At 40.8% G+C, this 16210-nt stretch overlaps 1 protein-coding gene across 1 annotated transcript; it reads left to right on the top strand.

The window, feature by feature from the left end:
- Positions 1–5609: 5609 nt before the first annotated feature.
- LOC110515470 (endonuclease domain-containing 1 protein) lies at positions 5610–7887 on the top strand. Its single transcript, XM_036989234.1, has 2 exons — positions 5610–6567; positions 6963–7887. Exons 1-2 carry the CDS (start codon positions 6235–6237, stop codon positions 7650–7652), a joined length of 1023 nt encoding a protein of 340 aa, XP_036845129.1. The 5' UTR covers positions 5610–6234; the 3' UTR covers positions 7653–7887.
- Positions 7888–16210: the final 8323 nt, after the last annotated feature.

Genomic DNA, 16210 nt, shown 5'->3' with positions numbered 1-16210 from the left:
CACTTATACTACCACAGTACCCTCTGATATGTGTATTTATACTACCACAGTACCCAACCCTCTGATATGTGTATTTATACTACCACAGTACCCTCTGATATGTGTATTTATACTACCACAGTACCCTCTGATATGTGTATTTATACTACCACAGTACCCTCTGATATGTGTATTTATACTACCACAGTACCCTCTGATATGTGTTTTTATACTACCACAGTACCCTCTGATATGTGTATTTATACTACCACAGTACCCTCTGATATGTGTATTTAAACTACCACAGTACACTCTGATATGTGTATTTATACTACCACAGTACCCTCTGATATGTGTATTTATACTACCACAGTACCCTCTGATATGTGTATTTATACTACCACAGTACCCTCTGATGTGTGTATTTATACTACCACAGTACGTTCTGATATGTGTATTCATACTACCACAGTACCTTCTGATATGTGTATTTATACTACCACAGTACCCAACCCTCTGATATGTGTATTTATACTACCACAGTACCCTCTGATATGTGTATTTAAACTACCACAGTACCCTCTGATATGTGTTTTTATACTACCACAGTACCCTCTGATATGTGTATTTATACTACCACAGTACCCAACCCTCTGATATGTGTATTTATACTACCACAGTAGCCTCTGATATGTGTATTTATACTACCACAGTACCCTCTGATATGTGTATTTATAATACCACAGTACCCTCTGATATGTGTATTTATACTACCACAGTACCCTCTGATATGTGTATTTATACTACCACAATACCCACCCCTCTGAAATGTGTATATATACTACCACAGTACCCTCTGATATGTGTATTTATTCTACCACAGTACCCAACCTTCTGATATGTGTATTTATACTACCACAGTACCCTCTGATATGTGTATTTATACTACCACACAACCCTCTGATATGTGCACTTATACTACCACAGTAGCCTCTGATATGTGTATTTATACTACCACAGTACCCTCTGATATGTGTATTTATACTACCACAGTAGCCTCTGATGTGTATTTATACTACCACAGTACCCTCAGATATGTGTATTTATACTACCACAGTACCCTCTGTTATGTGTATTTATACTACCACAGTACCCTCTGATATGTGTATTTATACTACCACAGTACCCTCTGATATGTGTATTTATACTACCACAGTACCCTCTGATATGTGTTTTTATACTATCACAGTACCCTCTGATATGTGTATTTATACTACCACAGTACCCTCTGATATGTGTATTTATACTACCACAGTACCCTCTGATATGTGTATTTATACTACCACAGTACCCAACCCTCTGATATGTGTATTTATACTACCACAGTACCCTCTGATATGTGTATTTATACTACCACAGTACCCTCTGATATGTGTATTTATACTACCACAGTACCCTCTGATATGTGTATTTATACTACCACAGTACCCTCTGATATGTGTATTTATACTACCACAGTACCCTCTGATATGTGTATTTATACTACCACAGTACCCTCTGATATGTGTATTTATACTACCACAATACCCTCTGATATGTGCACTTATACTACCACAGTACCCTCTGATATGTGTATTTATACTACCACAGTACCCTCTGATATGTGTATTTATACTACCACAGTACCCTCTGATATGTGTATTTATACTACCACAATACCCTCTGATATGTGCACTTATACTACCACAGTACCCTCTGATATGTGCACTTATACTACCACAGTACCCTCTGATATGTGTATTTATACTACCACAGTACCCAACCCTCTGATATGTGTATTTATACTACCACAGTACCCTCTGATATGTGTATTTATACTACCACAGTACCCTCTGATATGTGTATTTATACTACCACAGTACCCTCTGATATGTGTATTTATACTACCACAGTACCCTCTGATATGTGTTTTTATACTACCACAGTACCCTCTGATATGTGTATTTATACTACCACAGTACCCTCTGATATGTGTATTTAAACTACCACAGTACACTCTGATATGTGTATTTATACTACCACAGTACCCTCTGATATGTGTATTTATACTACCACAGTACCCTCTGATATGTGTATTTATACTACCACAGTACCCTCTGATGTGTGTATTTATACTACCACAGTACGTTCTGATATGTGTATTCATACTACCACAGTACCTTCTGATATGTGTATTTATACTACCACAGTACCCAACCAGGAGTCTCCTACAGAGCTCACAGTTCATCACTGTCCTTTTCCTGGTGGGGAGAAGACCAGAAGAGGATGATATCCTTCCTGTCTCCAAGTTCTGCCTCAAAATGTGCTGGGGTGAGTTTTTCCATAATAAATGAGAACCTTAGATATGGTAATTTAGTATTTCCTTCTCTCATGATCTATCAATGTCTCAATGTTCACCCAATGGCGTCCTTTTTAACTAAATTATTATATATTCTGTGATGATATCTGGGTGAAGATGAGTCCTGTCTGATATAATTAGAGGTCAAGACTGGACAAGGAGGTTGGATAAACTCCTCTCTATGAAGATGAGTCCTGTCTGGTATAATTAGTGGTCAAGACTGGACAAGGAGGGTTGGATAAACTCCTCTCTATGAAGATGAGTCCTGTCTGGTATAATTAGAGGTCAAGACTGGACAAGGAGGTTGGATAAACTCCTCTCTATGAAGATGAGTCCTGTCTGGTATAATTAGTGGTCAAGACTGGACAAGGAGGGTTGGATAAACTCCTCTCTATGAAGATGAGTCCTGTCTGGTATAATTAGAGGTCAAGACTGGACAAGGAGGGTTGGATAAACTCCTCTCTATGAAGATGAGTCCTGTCTGGTATAATTAGAGGTCAAGACTGGACAAGGAGGGTTGGATAAACTCCTCTCTATGAAGATGAGTCCTGTCTGGTATAATTAGAGGTCAAGACTGGACAAGGAGGGTTGGATAAACTCCTCTCTATGAAGATGAGTCCAGTCTGGTATAATTAGAGGTCAAGACTGGACAAGGAGGGTTGGATCAACTCCTCTCTATGAAGATGAGTCCTGTCTGGTATAATTAGAGGTCAAGGCTGGACAAGGAGGGTTGGATAAACTCCTCTCTATGAAGATGAGTCCAGTCTGGTATAATTAGAGGTCAAGACTGGACAAGGAGGGTTGGATCAACTCCTCTCTATGAAGATGAGTCCTGTCTGGTATAATTAGTGGTCCAGACTGGACAAGGAGGGTTGGATAAACTCCTCTCTATGAAGATGAGTCCTGTCTGGTATAATTAGAGGTCCAGACTGGACAAGGAGGGTTGGATCAACTCCTCTGTATGTGGAACAGGTGTGACTATTTATCATGTGTAACAATCAAACCTCCCTATTGGCTGTGTGTTCCACATTCTAAAGTAGAACCATCATTTTACTTGCTGGAATTTTGTCCAGAAAGGACCTCATTGGACAGAAAGGGGAACTCCTCCCACACGCATGTTGAACAGATATAATGTTTCCCTGAAACAAAGGATTCCTGTAGTTTAATGAAATAAGAAACTGATTCATAGTATATCATACATCATACAAGCCAACGTTCAATAGCAACACTGCTATTGGTTGTTTAGTTTCTCTACATGACCAAGAGGTTTTGTTTAAATCCATTGATGACTTTTAGTTTTATTGACCCAAAAAATGTTTTGAGGCCCTAAAGTAAATATACTTTTGTTAAATTATTGACCTGTGGAACATTCACCTACTGGGTCAATTGTAACATCTAATTTCTACCACTTGGTTGAATTGTAAATGACTGGTACGTCCTGGGAACATACTAACTGTGTAATGGGAGCTGAGATATGTTGTTTGTATTAAAATATGATGAATCTAACTTAAATAATATTTTCATAATAAACTAAAGTCTAAAAGTGTTAGTTTGTTCCCCAGTCTCCTCTACTCTCACTGAGAAAAGGCCTCAACTGAAGAATCTACAGCTGCTGAGTCTGAGGTGTTAAACAGCCCAGTGCTGCTCTGACCACAGTGTTGTTAGGAAACACATTTTCTAACTCTACATACACAGCCTTGTGTCAACTCTTACTGTGAACTACTTCAGTTACTGGTAATAAACTCAGCAGTGTTCAGACCACAATACATCAACATAAACAACACCAATAAATGAAACCATTATTGACATCTTCTGGTTTCCATTAAATGTGTTAGAGGCCAAATCAGAGGTGGAATCTTGATTGACATTTGTTTGCTTCCTCCGTTTCATTCAGTAGGACACATCTTCCTCCATTTCATTCAGTTGGACACATCTTCCTCTGTTTCATTCAGTTGTACACATCTTCCTCTGTTTCATTCAGTTGGACACATCTTCCTCCATTTCATTCAGTTGGACAAAACTTCCTCCATGTCATTCAGTAGGACACATCTTCCTCCATGTCATTCAGTTGTACACATCTTCCTCCATTTCATTCAGTAGGACACATCTTCCTCTGTTTCATTCAGTTGGACACATCTTCCTCCATTTCATTCAGTTGGACACATCTTCCTCTGTTTCATTCAGTTGGACACATCTTCCTCCATTTCATTCAGTTGTACACATCCTCCTCTGTTTCATTCAGTTGGACACATCTTCCTCCGTTTCATTCAGTAGGACACATCTTCCTCTGTTTCATTCAGTTGGACACATCTTCCTCCGTTTCATTCAGTAGGACACATCTTCCTCTGTTTCATTCAGTTGGACACATCTTCCTCCATTTCATTCAGTTGGACACATTTTCCTCCTCCATTTCATTCAGTTGGACACATCTTCCTCCATTTCATTCAGTAGGACACATCTTCCTCCATTTCATTCAGTAGGACACATCTTCCTCCATTTCATTCAGTTGGACACATCTTCCTCTGTTTCATTCAGGAGGACACATCTTCCTCCATTTCATTCAGTAGGACACATCTTCCTCTGTTTCATTCAGTTGGACACATCTTCCTCCGTTTCGTTCTGTAGGACACATCTTCCTCTGTTTCATTCAGGAGGACACATCTTCCTCCGTTTCATTCAGTAGGACACATCTTCCTCTGTTTCATTCAGTTGGACACATCTTCCTCCATTTCATTCAGTTGGACACATCTTCCTCCTCCATTTCATTCAGTAGGACACATCTTCCTCCTCCATTTCATTCAGTTGGACACATCTTCCTCCTCCATTTCATTCAGTTGGACACATCTTCCTCCATTTCATTCAGTTGGACACATCTTCCTCTGTTTCATTCAGTTAGACACATCTTCCTCCGTTTCATTCAGTAGGACACATCTTCCTCTGTTTCATTCAGTTGGACACATCTTCCTCCGTTTCATTCAGTAGGACACATCTTCCTCTGTTTCATTCAGTTGGACACATCTTCCTCCATTTCATTCAGTTGGACACATCTTCCTCCATTTCATTCAGTTGTACACATCTTCCTCCATTTCATTCAGTAGGACACATCTTCCTCTGTTTCATTCAGTAGGACACATCTTCCTCCATTTCATTCAGTTGGACACATCTTCCTCCATTTCATTCAGATGGACACATCTTCCTCCATTTCATTCAGATGTAGCAACCGTTTTTGAGTCAGAGACGCTAAGCCTTGTGGGATATTACTGAATGTGAACTCAGCAACCGTAATTCCAGAACAGTCCCACTGTTGTAATAGTGTGATGTGTATCTTCTGACAGACTCTATGCTGAGTAAAGTCATGTTTTTATCCTAAAACGTTTTTCTACCAGAACCAAAGTGTGGATGCAGTCACTATTTAGAGCAGTCTAATCTCATTAACCCAGAACTATAATCTCATTAACCCAGAACTATAATCTCATTAACCCAGAACTATAATCTCATTAACCCAGAACTATAATCTCATTAACCCAGAACTATAATCTCATTAACCCAGAACTATAATGTCATTAACCCAGAACTATAATCTCATTAACCCAGAACTATAATCTGTGTGATTAAATTCTGGGTCCATACGTGTTAGAAACTACAGTAGGTGAGTCACATGTTATTTGTTACATCAGTTTCCATGGAAACATACAGAGGAGTTTATGCAAATCAACCCTTTCTGTCTTGACACATGAAGGAGGAGTCTCTGAAAACCTATTTAAAGCAGTCTGTCCTGACTCAGCTCAACAGTCTCCAGTCTACCAACTGGTCTCTGTAACTTCATCTTTGTCTCTGTGGTGTACAGTCTTCAGGTGATGATGGGGGTATTGAATCATCTCTCTACTCTCCTCCTCCTCTCTCTCCTTCCTCCTGCTCTCTCTCATGTAGTGGATAAGTTCAGTGATGTTCCACAGTGCAAGACGTTCTTCCTGAAGGAGACAACTCCAAATCTCCCAGGTATTTTGGTTGGTGGGACAGTCCAGGACCAGAACCGCTACAAGCCGATTTGCCAGAAGTACAAGAACAACTACAGGTTTGCAACTCTCTACGACACGACCAACAAGATCCCTGTGTTCTCAGCCTACACCTTCTCTGGTCCTCCTACAGACCCCAGACCAAAATATCAACCCTGGATGATCGAGCCCCAGGTAGGACTAATGTTTTGTCATATAACATGTGTATTTGTTTACTGCTATAGACATACACTATCTTTGAGACACAAATGTGTTGCAACCATTTTCGGCTTAAGTCTGGATTGTTAAATTAGGACTTCTTTTTACGAGTTAATGTCTAAATTTGTTAAAGAGTTTTAATGTCTAAACTTGTTAAAGAGTTTTAATGTCTAAACTTGTTAAAGAGTTTTAATGTCTAAACTTGTTAAAGAGTTTTAATGTCTAAACTTGTTAAAGAGTTTTAATGTCTAAACGTGTTAAAGAGTTTTAATGTCTAAACGTGTTAAAGAGTTTTAATGTCTAAACGTGTTAAAGAGTTTTAATGTCTAAACGTGTTAAAGAGTTTTTATGTCTGACCGATGTTTCTGCAGCTTGAAGATGTAGAAGATGTAGAAGAGATGAAAACCCAACGTGAGGTGCTTAATAATAACAAAAGAGCCAACCATCAGGCTGTGGACGCAGACTACGATGCAACAATAAGTAGCATGGATCTGGACAGAGGTCACCTGTTCCCATGTAACGCCGCACCTGATGATGCTACCATGAGGTCCACTTTCACCCTGACAAACGCCGTTCCCCAGGAAAGAGGCTTTAACCGAGGCAGATGGTGTAAAATGGAGGGCAGAGTCAGAGAAGCTCTTGTGAATAACTGTAAGAATAACAACAACAAGATAGAAGCCTATGTGGTGACTGGAGCAGTGCCCAGCAACAACAACAACAACAAACTGAACCAACGATTGAACATCCCAGATCTCATGTGGACAGCCTTCTGCTGTTACAACAAGGACAAAAAGTGGACGGTCGGAGCATACTGGGGGGAGAACAAAAACGACAATGGGAAAATATTGAACCTGGAAACCTTGGGAGAACTCGAAGCCAAGTTGAAGCAAAGCTACAATGGTGGTGATGTCAAGGTGTTTCACGATAACTGTCCAAGAAACGTTAAAGTACAACAGGTTAACACGACAGGGAAAAAGAGGACCAGGGAAGGGATGGCGATAGCATCAGGGAAGGATTGTGATGCCGAGGATGGATGTGATTGTGACTGTGATGAAAAGTAATGAGTTTTGTCCAGTGGTAATTCCCACAACTATTCAGTACACATTCCCTACGTTACAAGGGTTATAATGGTTAAGTTATAAGGGTTATAAGGGTTAAGTTATAATGGCTATAAGGGTTTAATGGTTATAAGGGTTATAAGGGTTTCATGGTTATAAGGGTTATAAGGGTTAAGTTACAAGGGTTATAATGGTTTAATGGCTATAAGGGTTAAAGTGGTTATAGTGGTTATATTGGTTATAATGGTTATAGTGGTAATAAAGGTTATAAGGGTTATAGTGGTAATAAAGGTTATAAGGGTTATAGTGGTAATAAAGGTTATAAGGGTTATAGTGGTTACAGTGGTTATAGGAGTAATAAGGGTTATAAGCCATGGTTATAATGGTTATAATTAAACAGGTTTAAGGGTTGTGAAGGTTAAAGACACGCTACATTACTTTGGCGACTAAGAAAGTATTTTTTTAAACCTCCCACTTTGGGCTTGATGTGTCAATGTGTTGTTCATACATGCAGAGTCTATGAGCAGAATGACTATTTCCCTACATTTCACCCCCCCTAGCAATTTGAGTCTGAGCCAATGAGCATCAGCCCCTCACATTTGAGTGAAAACTAGTGTGGTGGCAGAATTTGTGTTGAACTGTTGTAACTTCTCAAGGGACATGTTCTGTGTTGGACTGTGATGTCATGCCTTTCATAGAGTCCTGGTGTGTCTGTACATTAAACACACCTTAAACACAAGGCCATTGTGTTCTAGAACTGTTGCTGGTATAAATAACTGTTGTGCAACAATCTGATGATATTATCACCTCCCACTATATCAGGGACATGGAACCATTTACTCAGGAGGTTCTTCCCTGTGAAATCAGAATCATGTCCCCTGCAGCTGCTTGATTAAAGATGTTTCTATACAATTAAAAAGTCTCTGCCTTCATCTTTGGCTCTAATTTTCCACAATATTTGGTGCCGTGACCCAGATGGACTCGGACATCACTCTGGCCACAACTTTAAAAAGACTGTCTGTTGTCCAGCCGAGCATTAATGGTGAAAGAACTCTTGTCCTCCTCAGCCACAAAATGTTGGTGTTCAATTTGGCAGAACTGTCTCTTCCCTATAATAATGAATCTAACCGGTTAACATTAATCAATGGGAGCACAGTGGTGTCTCCAATAGTAGGGATTGGTTTACCTATAATCACCTGAAACATACTGTTGGACCAGTATATTAGGAGGGATTGGTTTACCTATAATCACCTGAAACATACTGTTGGACCAGTATATTAGGAGGGATTGGTTTACCTATAATCACCTGAAACATACTGTTGGACCAGTATATTAGGAGGGATTGGTTTACCTATAATCACCTGAAACATACTGTTGGACCAGTATATTAGGTGGGATTGGTTTATCTATAATCACCTGAAACATACTGTTGGACCAGTATATTAGGAGGGATTGGTTTGGCTACAGTAGGAACTGAATAGCCTACAGTAGGAACTGAATAGCCTACAGTAGGAACTGAATAGCCTACAGTAGAAATTGAATAGCCTACAGTGCAGGTTAACTGGTCTAGGAACAGTGGGTTAACTGGTCTAGGAACAGTGGGTTAACTGGTCTAGGAACAGTGGGTTAACTGGTTTTGGAACAGTGTGTCACGTTCTGACCATCGTTCGTGTGTGTTTTCCTTGTTTTAGTGTTGGTCAGGACGTGAACTGGGTGGGCATTCTATGTTACATGTCTAGTTTGTCTAGTTCTATGTTCGGCCTGATATGGTTCTCAATCAGAGGCAGGTGTTTGTCATTGTCTCTGATTGGGAACCATATTTAGGTAGCCTGGGTTTCACTGTGTGTTTGTGGGTGATTGTCCTTAGTGTCCTTAGTGTTAGTTTGCACCAGTTTAGGCTGTTTCGGTTTTCATTACGTTTATTATTTTGTAGTGTTTGTATTTTGATTCGTGTTGCTATAGTCACAATAAACATGGATCGTAAACCACACGCTGCATTTTGGTCCGACTCTCCTTCTCATAAAGAAAACCGTTACACAGTGGGTTAACTGGTCTAGGAACAGTGGGTTAACTGGTCTAGGAACAGTGGGTTAACTGGTCTAGGAACAGTGGGGTTAACTGGTCTAGGAACAGTGGGTTAACTGGTCTAGGAACAGTGGGTTAACTGGTCTAGGAACAGTGGGTTAACTGGTCTAGGAACAGTGGGTTAACTGGTCTAGGAACAGTGGGTTAACTGGTCTAGGAACAGTGGGGTTAACTGGTCTAGGAACAGTGGGGTTAACTGGTCTAGGAACAGTGGGTTAACTGGTCTAGGAACAGTGGGTTAACTGGTCTAGGAACAGTGGGTTGACTGGTCTAGGAACAGTGGGTTAACTGCCTTGTTCAGTGGCAGAACAACATTCTCAGGGATTCGATCTAGCTACAGTTTATTTATTATATGTGCAAAAGTACTATCTCACAACCTGACGAAACATTTAGAAACAAAACATGCTAATTTTAAAATAAGCCACAGGAGTATTTTGAGCGAGAATTACGAACAACTTTCAAGTAGTAAGACATGTATGAAAACAACAGATATCATTAATAAGAAGGGGCTAGAAGCGTCTTATATGGTGAGCTACCGAGTGGATAGGACAGGCAAGTCCCATACTATTGTGGAGGACTGGCTAGGACAGGCAATTGGAGGTGTACCTGTGGATGTATTTCAAGGCCTACCTTCAAACTCAGTGCCTCTTTGCTTGACATCGTGGGAAAATCAAAAGAAATCAGCCATGACCTCAGAAAAAAATGTAGACCTCCACAAGTCTGGTTCATCCTTGGGAGCAATTTCCAAATGCCTGAAGGTACCACGTTCATCTGTACAAACAATAGTACACAAGTATAAACACCATGGGACCACGCAGCCGTCATACCACTCAGGAAGGAGACGCCTTCTTTCTCCTAGAGATGAACGTACTTTGGTGCGAAAAGTGCAAATCAATCCCAGAACAACATCAAAGCTATAAAGGCTATAAAAGATCTTTGTCATTTTCTGTAGTCACTTTCAATGGTTCATTAGAGATAGCGCATCATTGAAAGTCAAAAGGCTATGGCAAAGCTCTTATTATTAAAGATGTAGTTTAAGTATAACTCTGACTGGTGTATGAAATTTTACATGAAGTTTAATTATGTGACCTGCTTCAGCTGGTAATTGAAGAATTTAAAAATGTTTTACTTAAGCGAAGCAGTCATTTTAAATATTATACATGAAGGTAGGTTAGACTGGGGAACAAAGTAACACAGCTAAATAACTCCAATTAGAAACCACGTAGAAAGCTCTTATTCAATGTGATAATGGTTGTGTCACGACTCCTACCGAAGGTGGCTCCCCTTCCCGTTCAGGTGGCGCTCGGCGGTCGTCGTCACCGGTCTACCAGCTGCTACCGATCCCTTTTCCCCTTTTCGTTTTGTTGGGTCTAATTGGTTTCACCTGTTCCTTGTTTGGGGTTTCGGGTTGAGGTTATTTAAGTTCAGTTAGCCCGCCTGTGTTCGTGCTTGTTTGCTGATTTTGGTCAAGGAGTGTTCCTGTCTTTTGGTTTGTCCGCTGTACAGCGTATGTACCTGCGTAGTACATTTTTGGAGTGTTGTAGGCCTGAGTTCGGCGTCATCCTCTTTGTGCGCAGTGTTTGTATGGAAATAAAGTGTTTTTCCGAATCCTCTGCTCTCTGCGCCTGACTCCACACCCATCACTCTTCGAGCCGTGACAGGTTGGTTAGTTTCTCTACATGACCAAGAGGTTTAGTTTAAATCCATTGATTACTTTTAGTTTTATTGAAGAAGAAAAAGGGCTTTGAGGCCCTAAAATAAATATTCTTGCCACGTCTCCTGTTTTAAATTATTGACTTGTGGAACATTCACGTACTGGGTCAATTGTAACATTTAATTCCTGCGACTCGGTTGAATTGTAATTGACTGGTACGTCCTAGTAACATACTTAGTGTGTAATAGTAGCCATGATACTTTATGTTATTTACTTACTTAAATAATAATTTCACAGTAAACTAAAGTGTTAGTTTGTTCCCCAGTCTCCTCTACTCTTACTGAGAAAAGGCCTCAACTGAAGAATCTACAGCTGCTGAGTCTGAGGTGTTAAACAGCCCAGTGCTGCTCTGACCACATTTTCTAACTCTACATACACAGCTTTGTGTCAGCTGTTACTGTGAACTACTTCAGTTACTGGAAATAAACTCAGCAGTGGTCAGACGACAGAATGCACCAAGTTGTACACATCTTCCTCCTTTTCATTCAGTAGGACACATCTTCCTCCATTTCATTCAGTAGGACACATCTTCCTCCATTTCATTCAGTAGGACACATCTTCCTCCATTTCATTCAGTAGGACACATCTTCCTCTGTTTCATTCAGTAGGACACATCTTCCTCCATTTCATTCAGTAGGACACATCTTCCTCCATTTCCTTCAGTTGGACACATCTTCCTCCATTTCATTCAGTAGGACACATCTTCCTCCATTTCATTCAGTAGGACACATATTCCTCTGTTTCATTCAGATGTAAACATATCTGTAATGTAGGTAAGGCCTTTATGAGACATCATACTAAACATTTGGACTTCTTTGAGTTTTTGTGTCGGAGGCCTTGTGGAATATTAATGAATGTGATCTCAGCAACCGTAACCAAGCAGAGACACATCTGGTCCCATTTTTTACAGTCTTTGGTATGACTCAACCAGGGATCAAACCCCAATCCCCTATCAGGGTGGACACTCTACCCACTAGGCAACTAAGATGGCGTCAGATGATTATGCCAGACAGGACTCATTTAAACAGACAAGTACAGGTTTTCTGGTCAATGTAATAAACAAAATGAAAAGGAAGTTGACTGCTTGCAGGCCGGGTGCTCTGTTTACTTCAGACACACCTTCTCCCAGAAATCATGACAGAAGAGTTCCTCATTCAGTAAGATAATATTTAATCAGTGACATCCTGAGGCATTGATACATCATGAGAGAAGAGTTCCTCATCCAGTAAGATAATATTTACTCAGTGGCATCCTGAGGCATTGATAGATCATGAGAGAGGAAGAAAAACTCTCAGTGTAGACAGTCACTACATCCGGGTTCAGCATCTAGGAGAACAGAGAGGGTACATTCATTCTGCATTAAACTAACAAGTCAAGGTTCATCTGGGGAATTTGATAATCAGTTTGCCAGACAACCGTCAGGAGAAGGAAGGGCAGGAGATTAAAAACATTCAACATGACTTTTCCTCCTAAGATTTTGTTTATGAAATCATGTTCAAACAAAGTCAATGTGTTAAAAGTTCACTTTGGTCCAAAACGCAAAAATAACAGCTTGCAACTGTACAGCTGATGAATGCGAATGAGAAGATCAATTCCTGACTGATCTCTACAGCTTCGATCCAAAAACAAATACCCATTTCTTTAAAACACTTATCTAGGAAAAGCCTAGCTTACTAGGGCTCTTTCATACCGTCCCTAGGAGGGATCCGTCACTTGAGTGGGTTGAGTCACTGATGTGATCTTCCTGTCTGGGTTGGCGCCCCCCCTTGGGTTTTGCCGTGGTGAAGATCTTTGTGGGCTATACTCGGCCTTGTCTCAGGATGGTAAGTTGGTGGTTGAAGATATCCCTCTAGTGGTATGGGGGCTGTGCTTTGGCAAAGTGGGTGGGGTTATATCCTTCCTGTTTGGCCCTGTCCGGGGGTGTCATCTGACCCCTCCTGTCTCAGCCTCCAGTATTTATGCTGCAGTAGTTTATGTGTCGGGGGCCTAGGGTCAGTTTGTTATATCTGGAGTACTTCTCCTGTCCTATTCGTTGTCCTGTGTGAATTTAAGTTTTATCTCTCTAATTCTCTCTTTCTTTCTCTCTCTCAGAGGACCTGAGCCCTAGGACCATGCCTCAGGACTACTTGACATGATGACTCCTTGCTGTCCCCAGTCCACCTGGCCGTGCTGCTGCTCCAGTTTCAACTGTTCTGCCTGTGATTATTATTATTGGACCATGCTGGTCATTTATGAACATTTGAACATCTTGGCCATGTTCTGTTATAATCTCCACCCGGAACAGCCAGAAGAGGACTGGCCACCCCACATAGCCTGGTTCCTCTCTAGGTTTCTTCCTAGGTTTTGGCCTTTCTAGGGAGTTTTTCCTAGCCACCGTGCTTCTACACCTGCATTGCTTGCTGTTTGGGGTTTTAGGCTGGGTTTCTGTACAACATTTTGAGACATCAGCTGATGTAAGAAGGGCTTTATAAATACATTTGATTTGAATTGATTTGATTTGATTTGACATGACATTCTCAATGGCAGATTTACATGAAAATGTATAATTCCCATGGAATAGGCCTATAGGAGGTGAGTCAGTCCCATGGAATAGGCCTATAGGAGGTGAGTCAGTCCCATGGAATAGACCTATAGGAGGTGAGTCAGTCCCATGGAATAGGCCTATAGGAGGTGAGTCAGTCCCATGGAATAGGCCTATAGGAGGTGAGTCAGTCCCATGGAATAGGCCTATAGGAGGTGAGTCAGTCCCATGGAATAGGCCTATAGGAGGTGAGTCAGTCCCATGGAATAGGCCTATAGGAGGTGAGTCAGTCCCATGGAATAGGCCTATAGGAGGTGAGTCACATTTGATTAGTTACAGCATTTTCCATGGAAACGTACAGAGGAGTTTATACAAATCAACCCTATGTGTTTTGACACCTGAAGGAGGAGTCTCTGAAAACCTATTTAATAAATCAGTCTGTCCTGACTCAGCTCAGCGGTCTCTCCAGTATACCAACTGGTCTCTGTAATAACTATGTAAATCAGTCTGTCCTGACTCAGCTCAACAGTCTCCAGTCTACCAACTGGTCTCTAATAACTATTTAAATCAGTCTGTCCTGACTCAGCTCAACAGTCTCCAGTCTACCAACTGGTCTCTGTAATAACTATTTAAATCAGTTCATCTTTGTCTCTGTGGTGTACAGTCTTCAGGTGATGATGGGGGTATTGAATCATCTCTCTACTCTCCTCCTCCTCTCTCTCCTTCCTCCTGCTCTCTCTCATGTAGTGGATAAGTTCAGGTTATTTTATTGTCCCCAGTAGACAGCATCATCCATATCCCTGGTGAGGCTCTGTGCACATATTCACTCTTTATTATTGGGTCAGTCAGAGACACTTGAAACTTAGTTGTTGGACAATAATTTCCTCGTCCAGGTTAGATGGACTTCACGTTGCACAAATTGTGTCTTTTCCTTTTCATAGATGATGTGGATGCAGACAAGGTGGTTTTTATTGATCTGTTCAAATCAAATATTGGTCACATACACATATTTAGCAGATGTTATTGCAGGTGTTTGCGGGTGGAGCGAAATGCTTGTTTGTTAGTGTCAGCAGTAGCCTATAGGTCTATACTACCCTGTGTCAGCAGTAGCCTATAGGTCTATACTACCCTGTGTCAGCAGTAGCCTATAGGTCTATACTACCCTGTGTCAGCAGTAGTCTATAGGTCTATACTACACTGTGTCAGCAGTAGCCTATAGGTCTATACTACCCTGTGTCAGCAATAGCCTATACTACCCTGTGTCAGCAGTAGACTATACTACCCTGTGTTAGCAGTAGACTATACTACCCTGTGTCAGCAGTAGCCTATAGGTCTATACTACCCTGTGTCAGCAGTAGTCTAAAGGTCTATACTACACTGTGTCAGCAGTAGCCTATAGGTCTATACTACCCTGTGTCAGTAGTAGACTATACTACCCTGTGTCAGCAGTAGTATATAGGTCTATACTACCCTGTGTCAGCAGTATATAGGTCTATACTACCCTGTGTCAGCAGTAGTCTATAGGTCTATACTACCCTGTGTCAGCAGTAGCCTATAGGTCTATACTACCCTGTGTCAGCAGTAGCCTATAGGTCTATATTACCCTGTGATTTTTGTTGTAATAAAAAAGATACTGCTAATGTCTGGAGACATAAGGTGAATTAGAAATGTTGGTAAGACTCCAGAACTCCCATCAAAAGCTAGCCAGCTTACTCTGGCTACCAGAGATCTGCATGGAGGAATGGGCCAAAATACAAGCAACAGTGTGTGAAAACCTTGTGAAGACTTACAGAAAGTATTGAGATAAACTTATGTTATTGACCAAATACTTATTTTCCACCATAATTTGCAAATAAATTCATTAAAAATCCTACAATGTGATTTTCTGGATTTTTTTTCTAATTTTGTCTGTCATAGTTGAAGTGTACCTATGATGAAAATTACAGGCCTCTCTCATCTTTTAAAGTGGGAGAACTTGCACAATTGGTGGCTGACTAAATGCTTTTTTTGCCCCACTATATATATACAATGTTTTCTCTCCGCTCCCCTTTCACTATAAGGTCTGTCGTGTTCTGTTGAATTCGGCGCATGTGACAAATAACATTTGGTTTGATTAGGGGAGAGAAAACAACAGCTGGTGCACGATATCTAAGGAAGTCTCGAGTCATTGTGTCATGTACTGTCATGTTGTGTCTTGTCTCTGTCCTTTCCCTTCACCCTGTCTCCCTCTGCTGGTCGTTG

The sequence above is a fragment of the Oncorhynchus mykiss genome, chromosome 9, assembly GCF_013265735.2.
Source record: "Oncorhynchus mykiss isolate Arlee chromosome 9, USDA_OmykA_1.1, whole genome shotgun sequence".
Classification (NCBI taxonomy): Eukaryota; Metazoa; Chordata; class Actinopteri; order Salmoniformes; family Salmonidae; genus Oncorhynchus; species Oncorhynchus mykiss.
This window is presented reverse-complemented; position numbering and strand designations above follow the sequence as displayed.

What these genes read in the sequence shown, in the direction of transcription:
- LOC110515470 (XM_036989234.1), top strand. Translation starts at nt 6,235, where the DNA reads ATGATGGGGGTATTGAATCATCTCTCTACTCTCCTCCTCCTCTCTCTC. An exon ending in CCTGGATGATCGAGCCCCAG is followed by an intron (nt 6,568 to 6,962) that starts GTAGGACTAATG and finishes ATGTTTCTGCAG; the next exon opens with CTTGAAGATGTAGAAGATGT.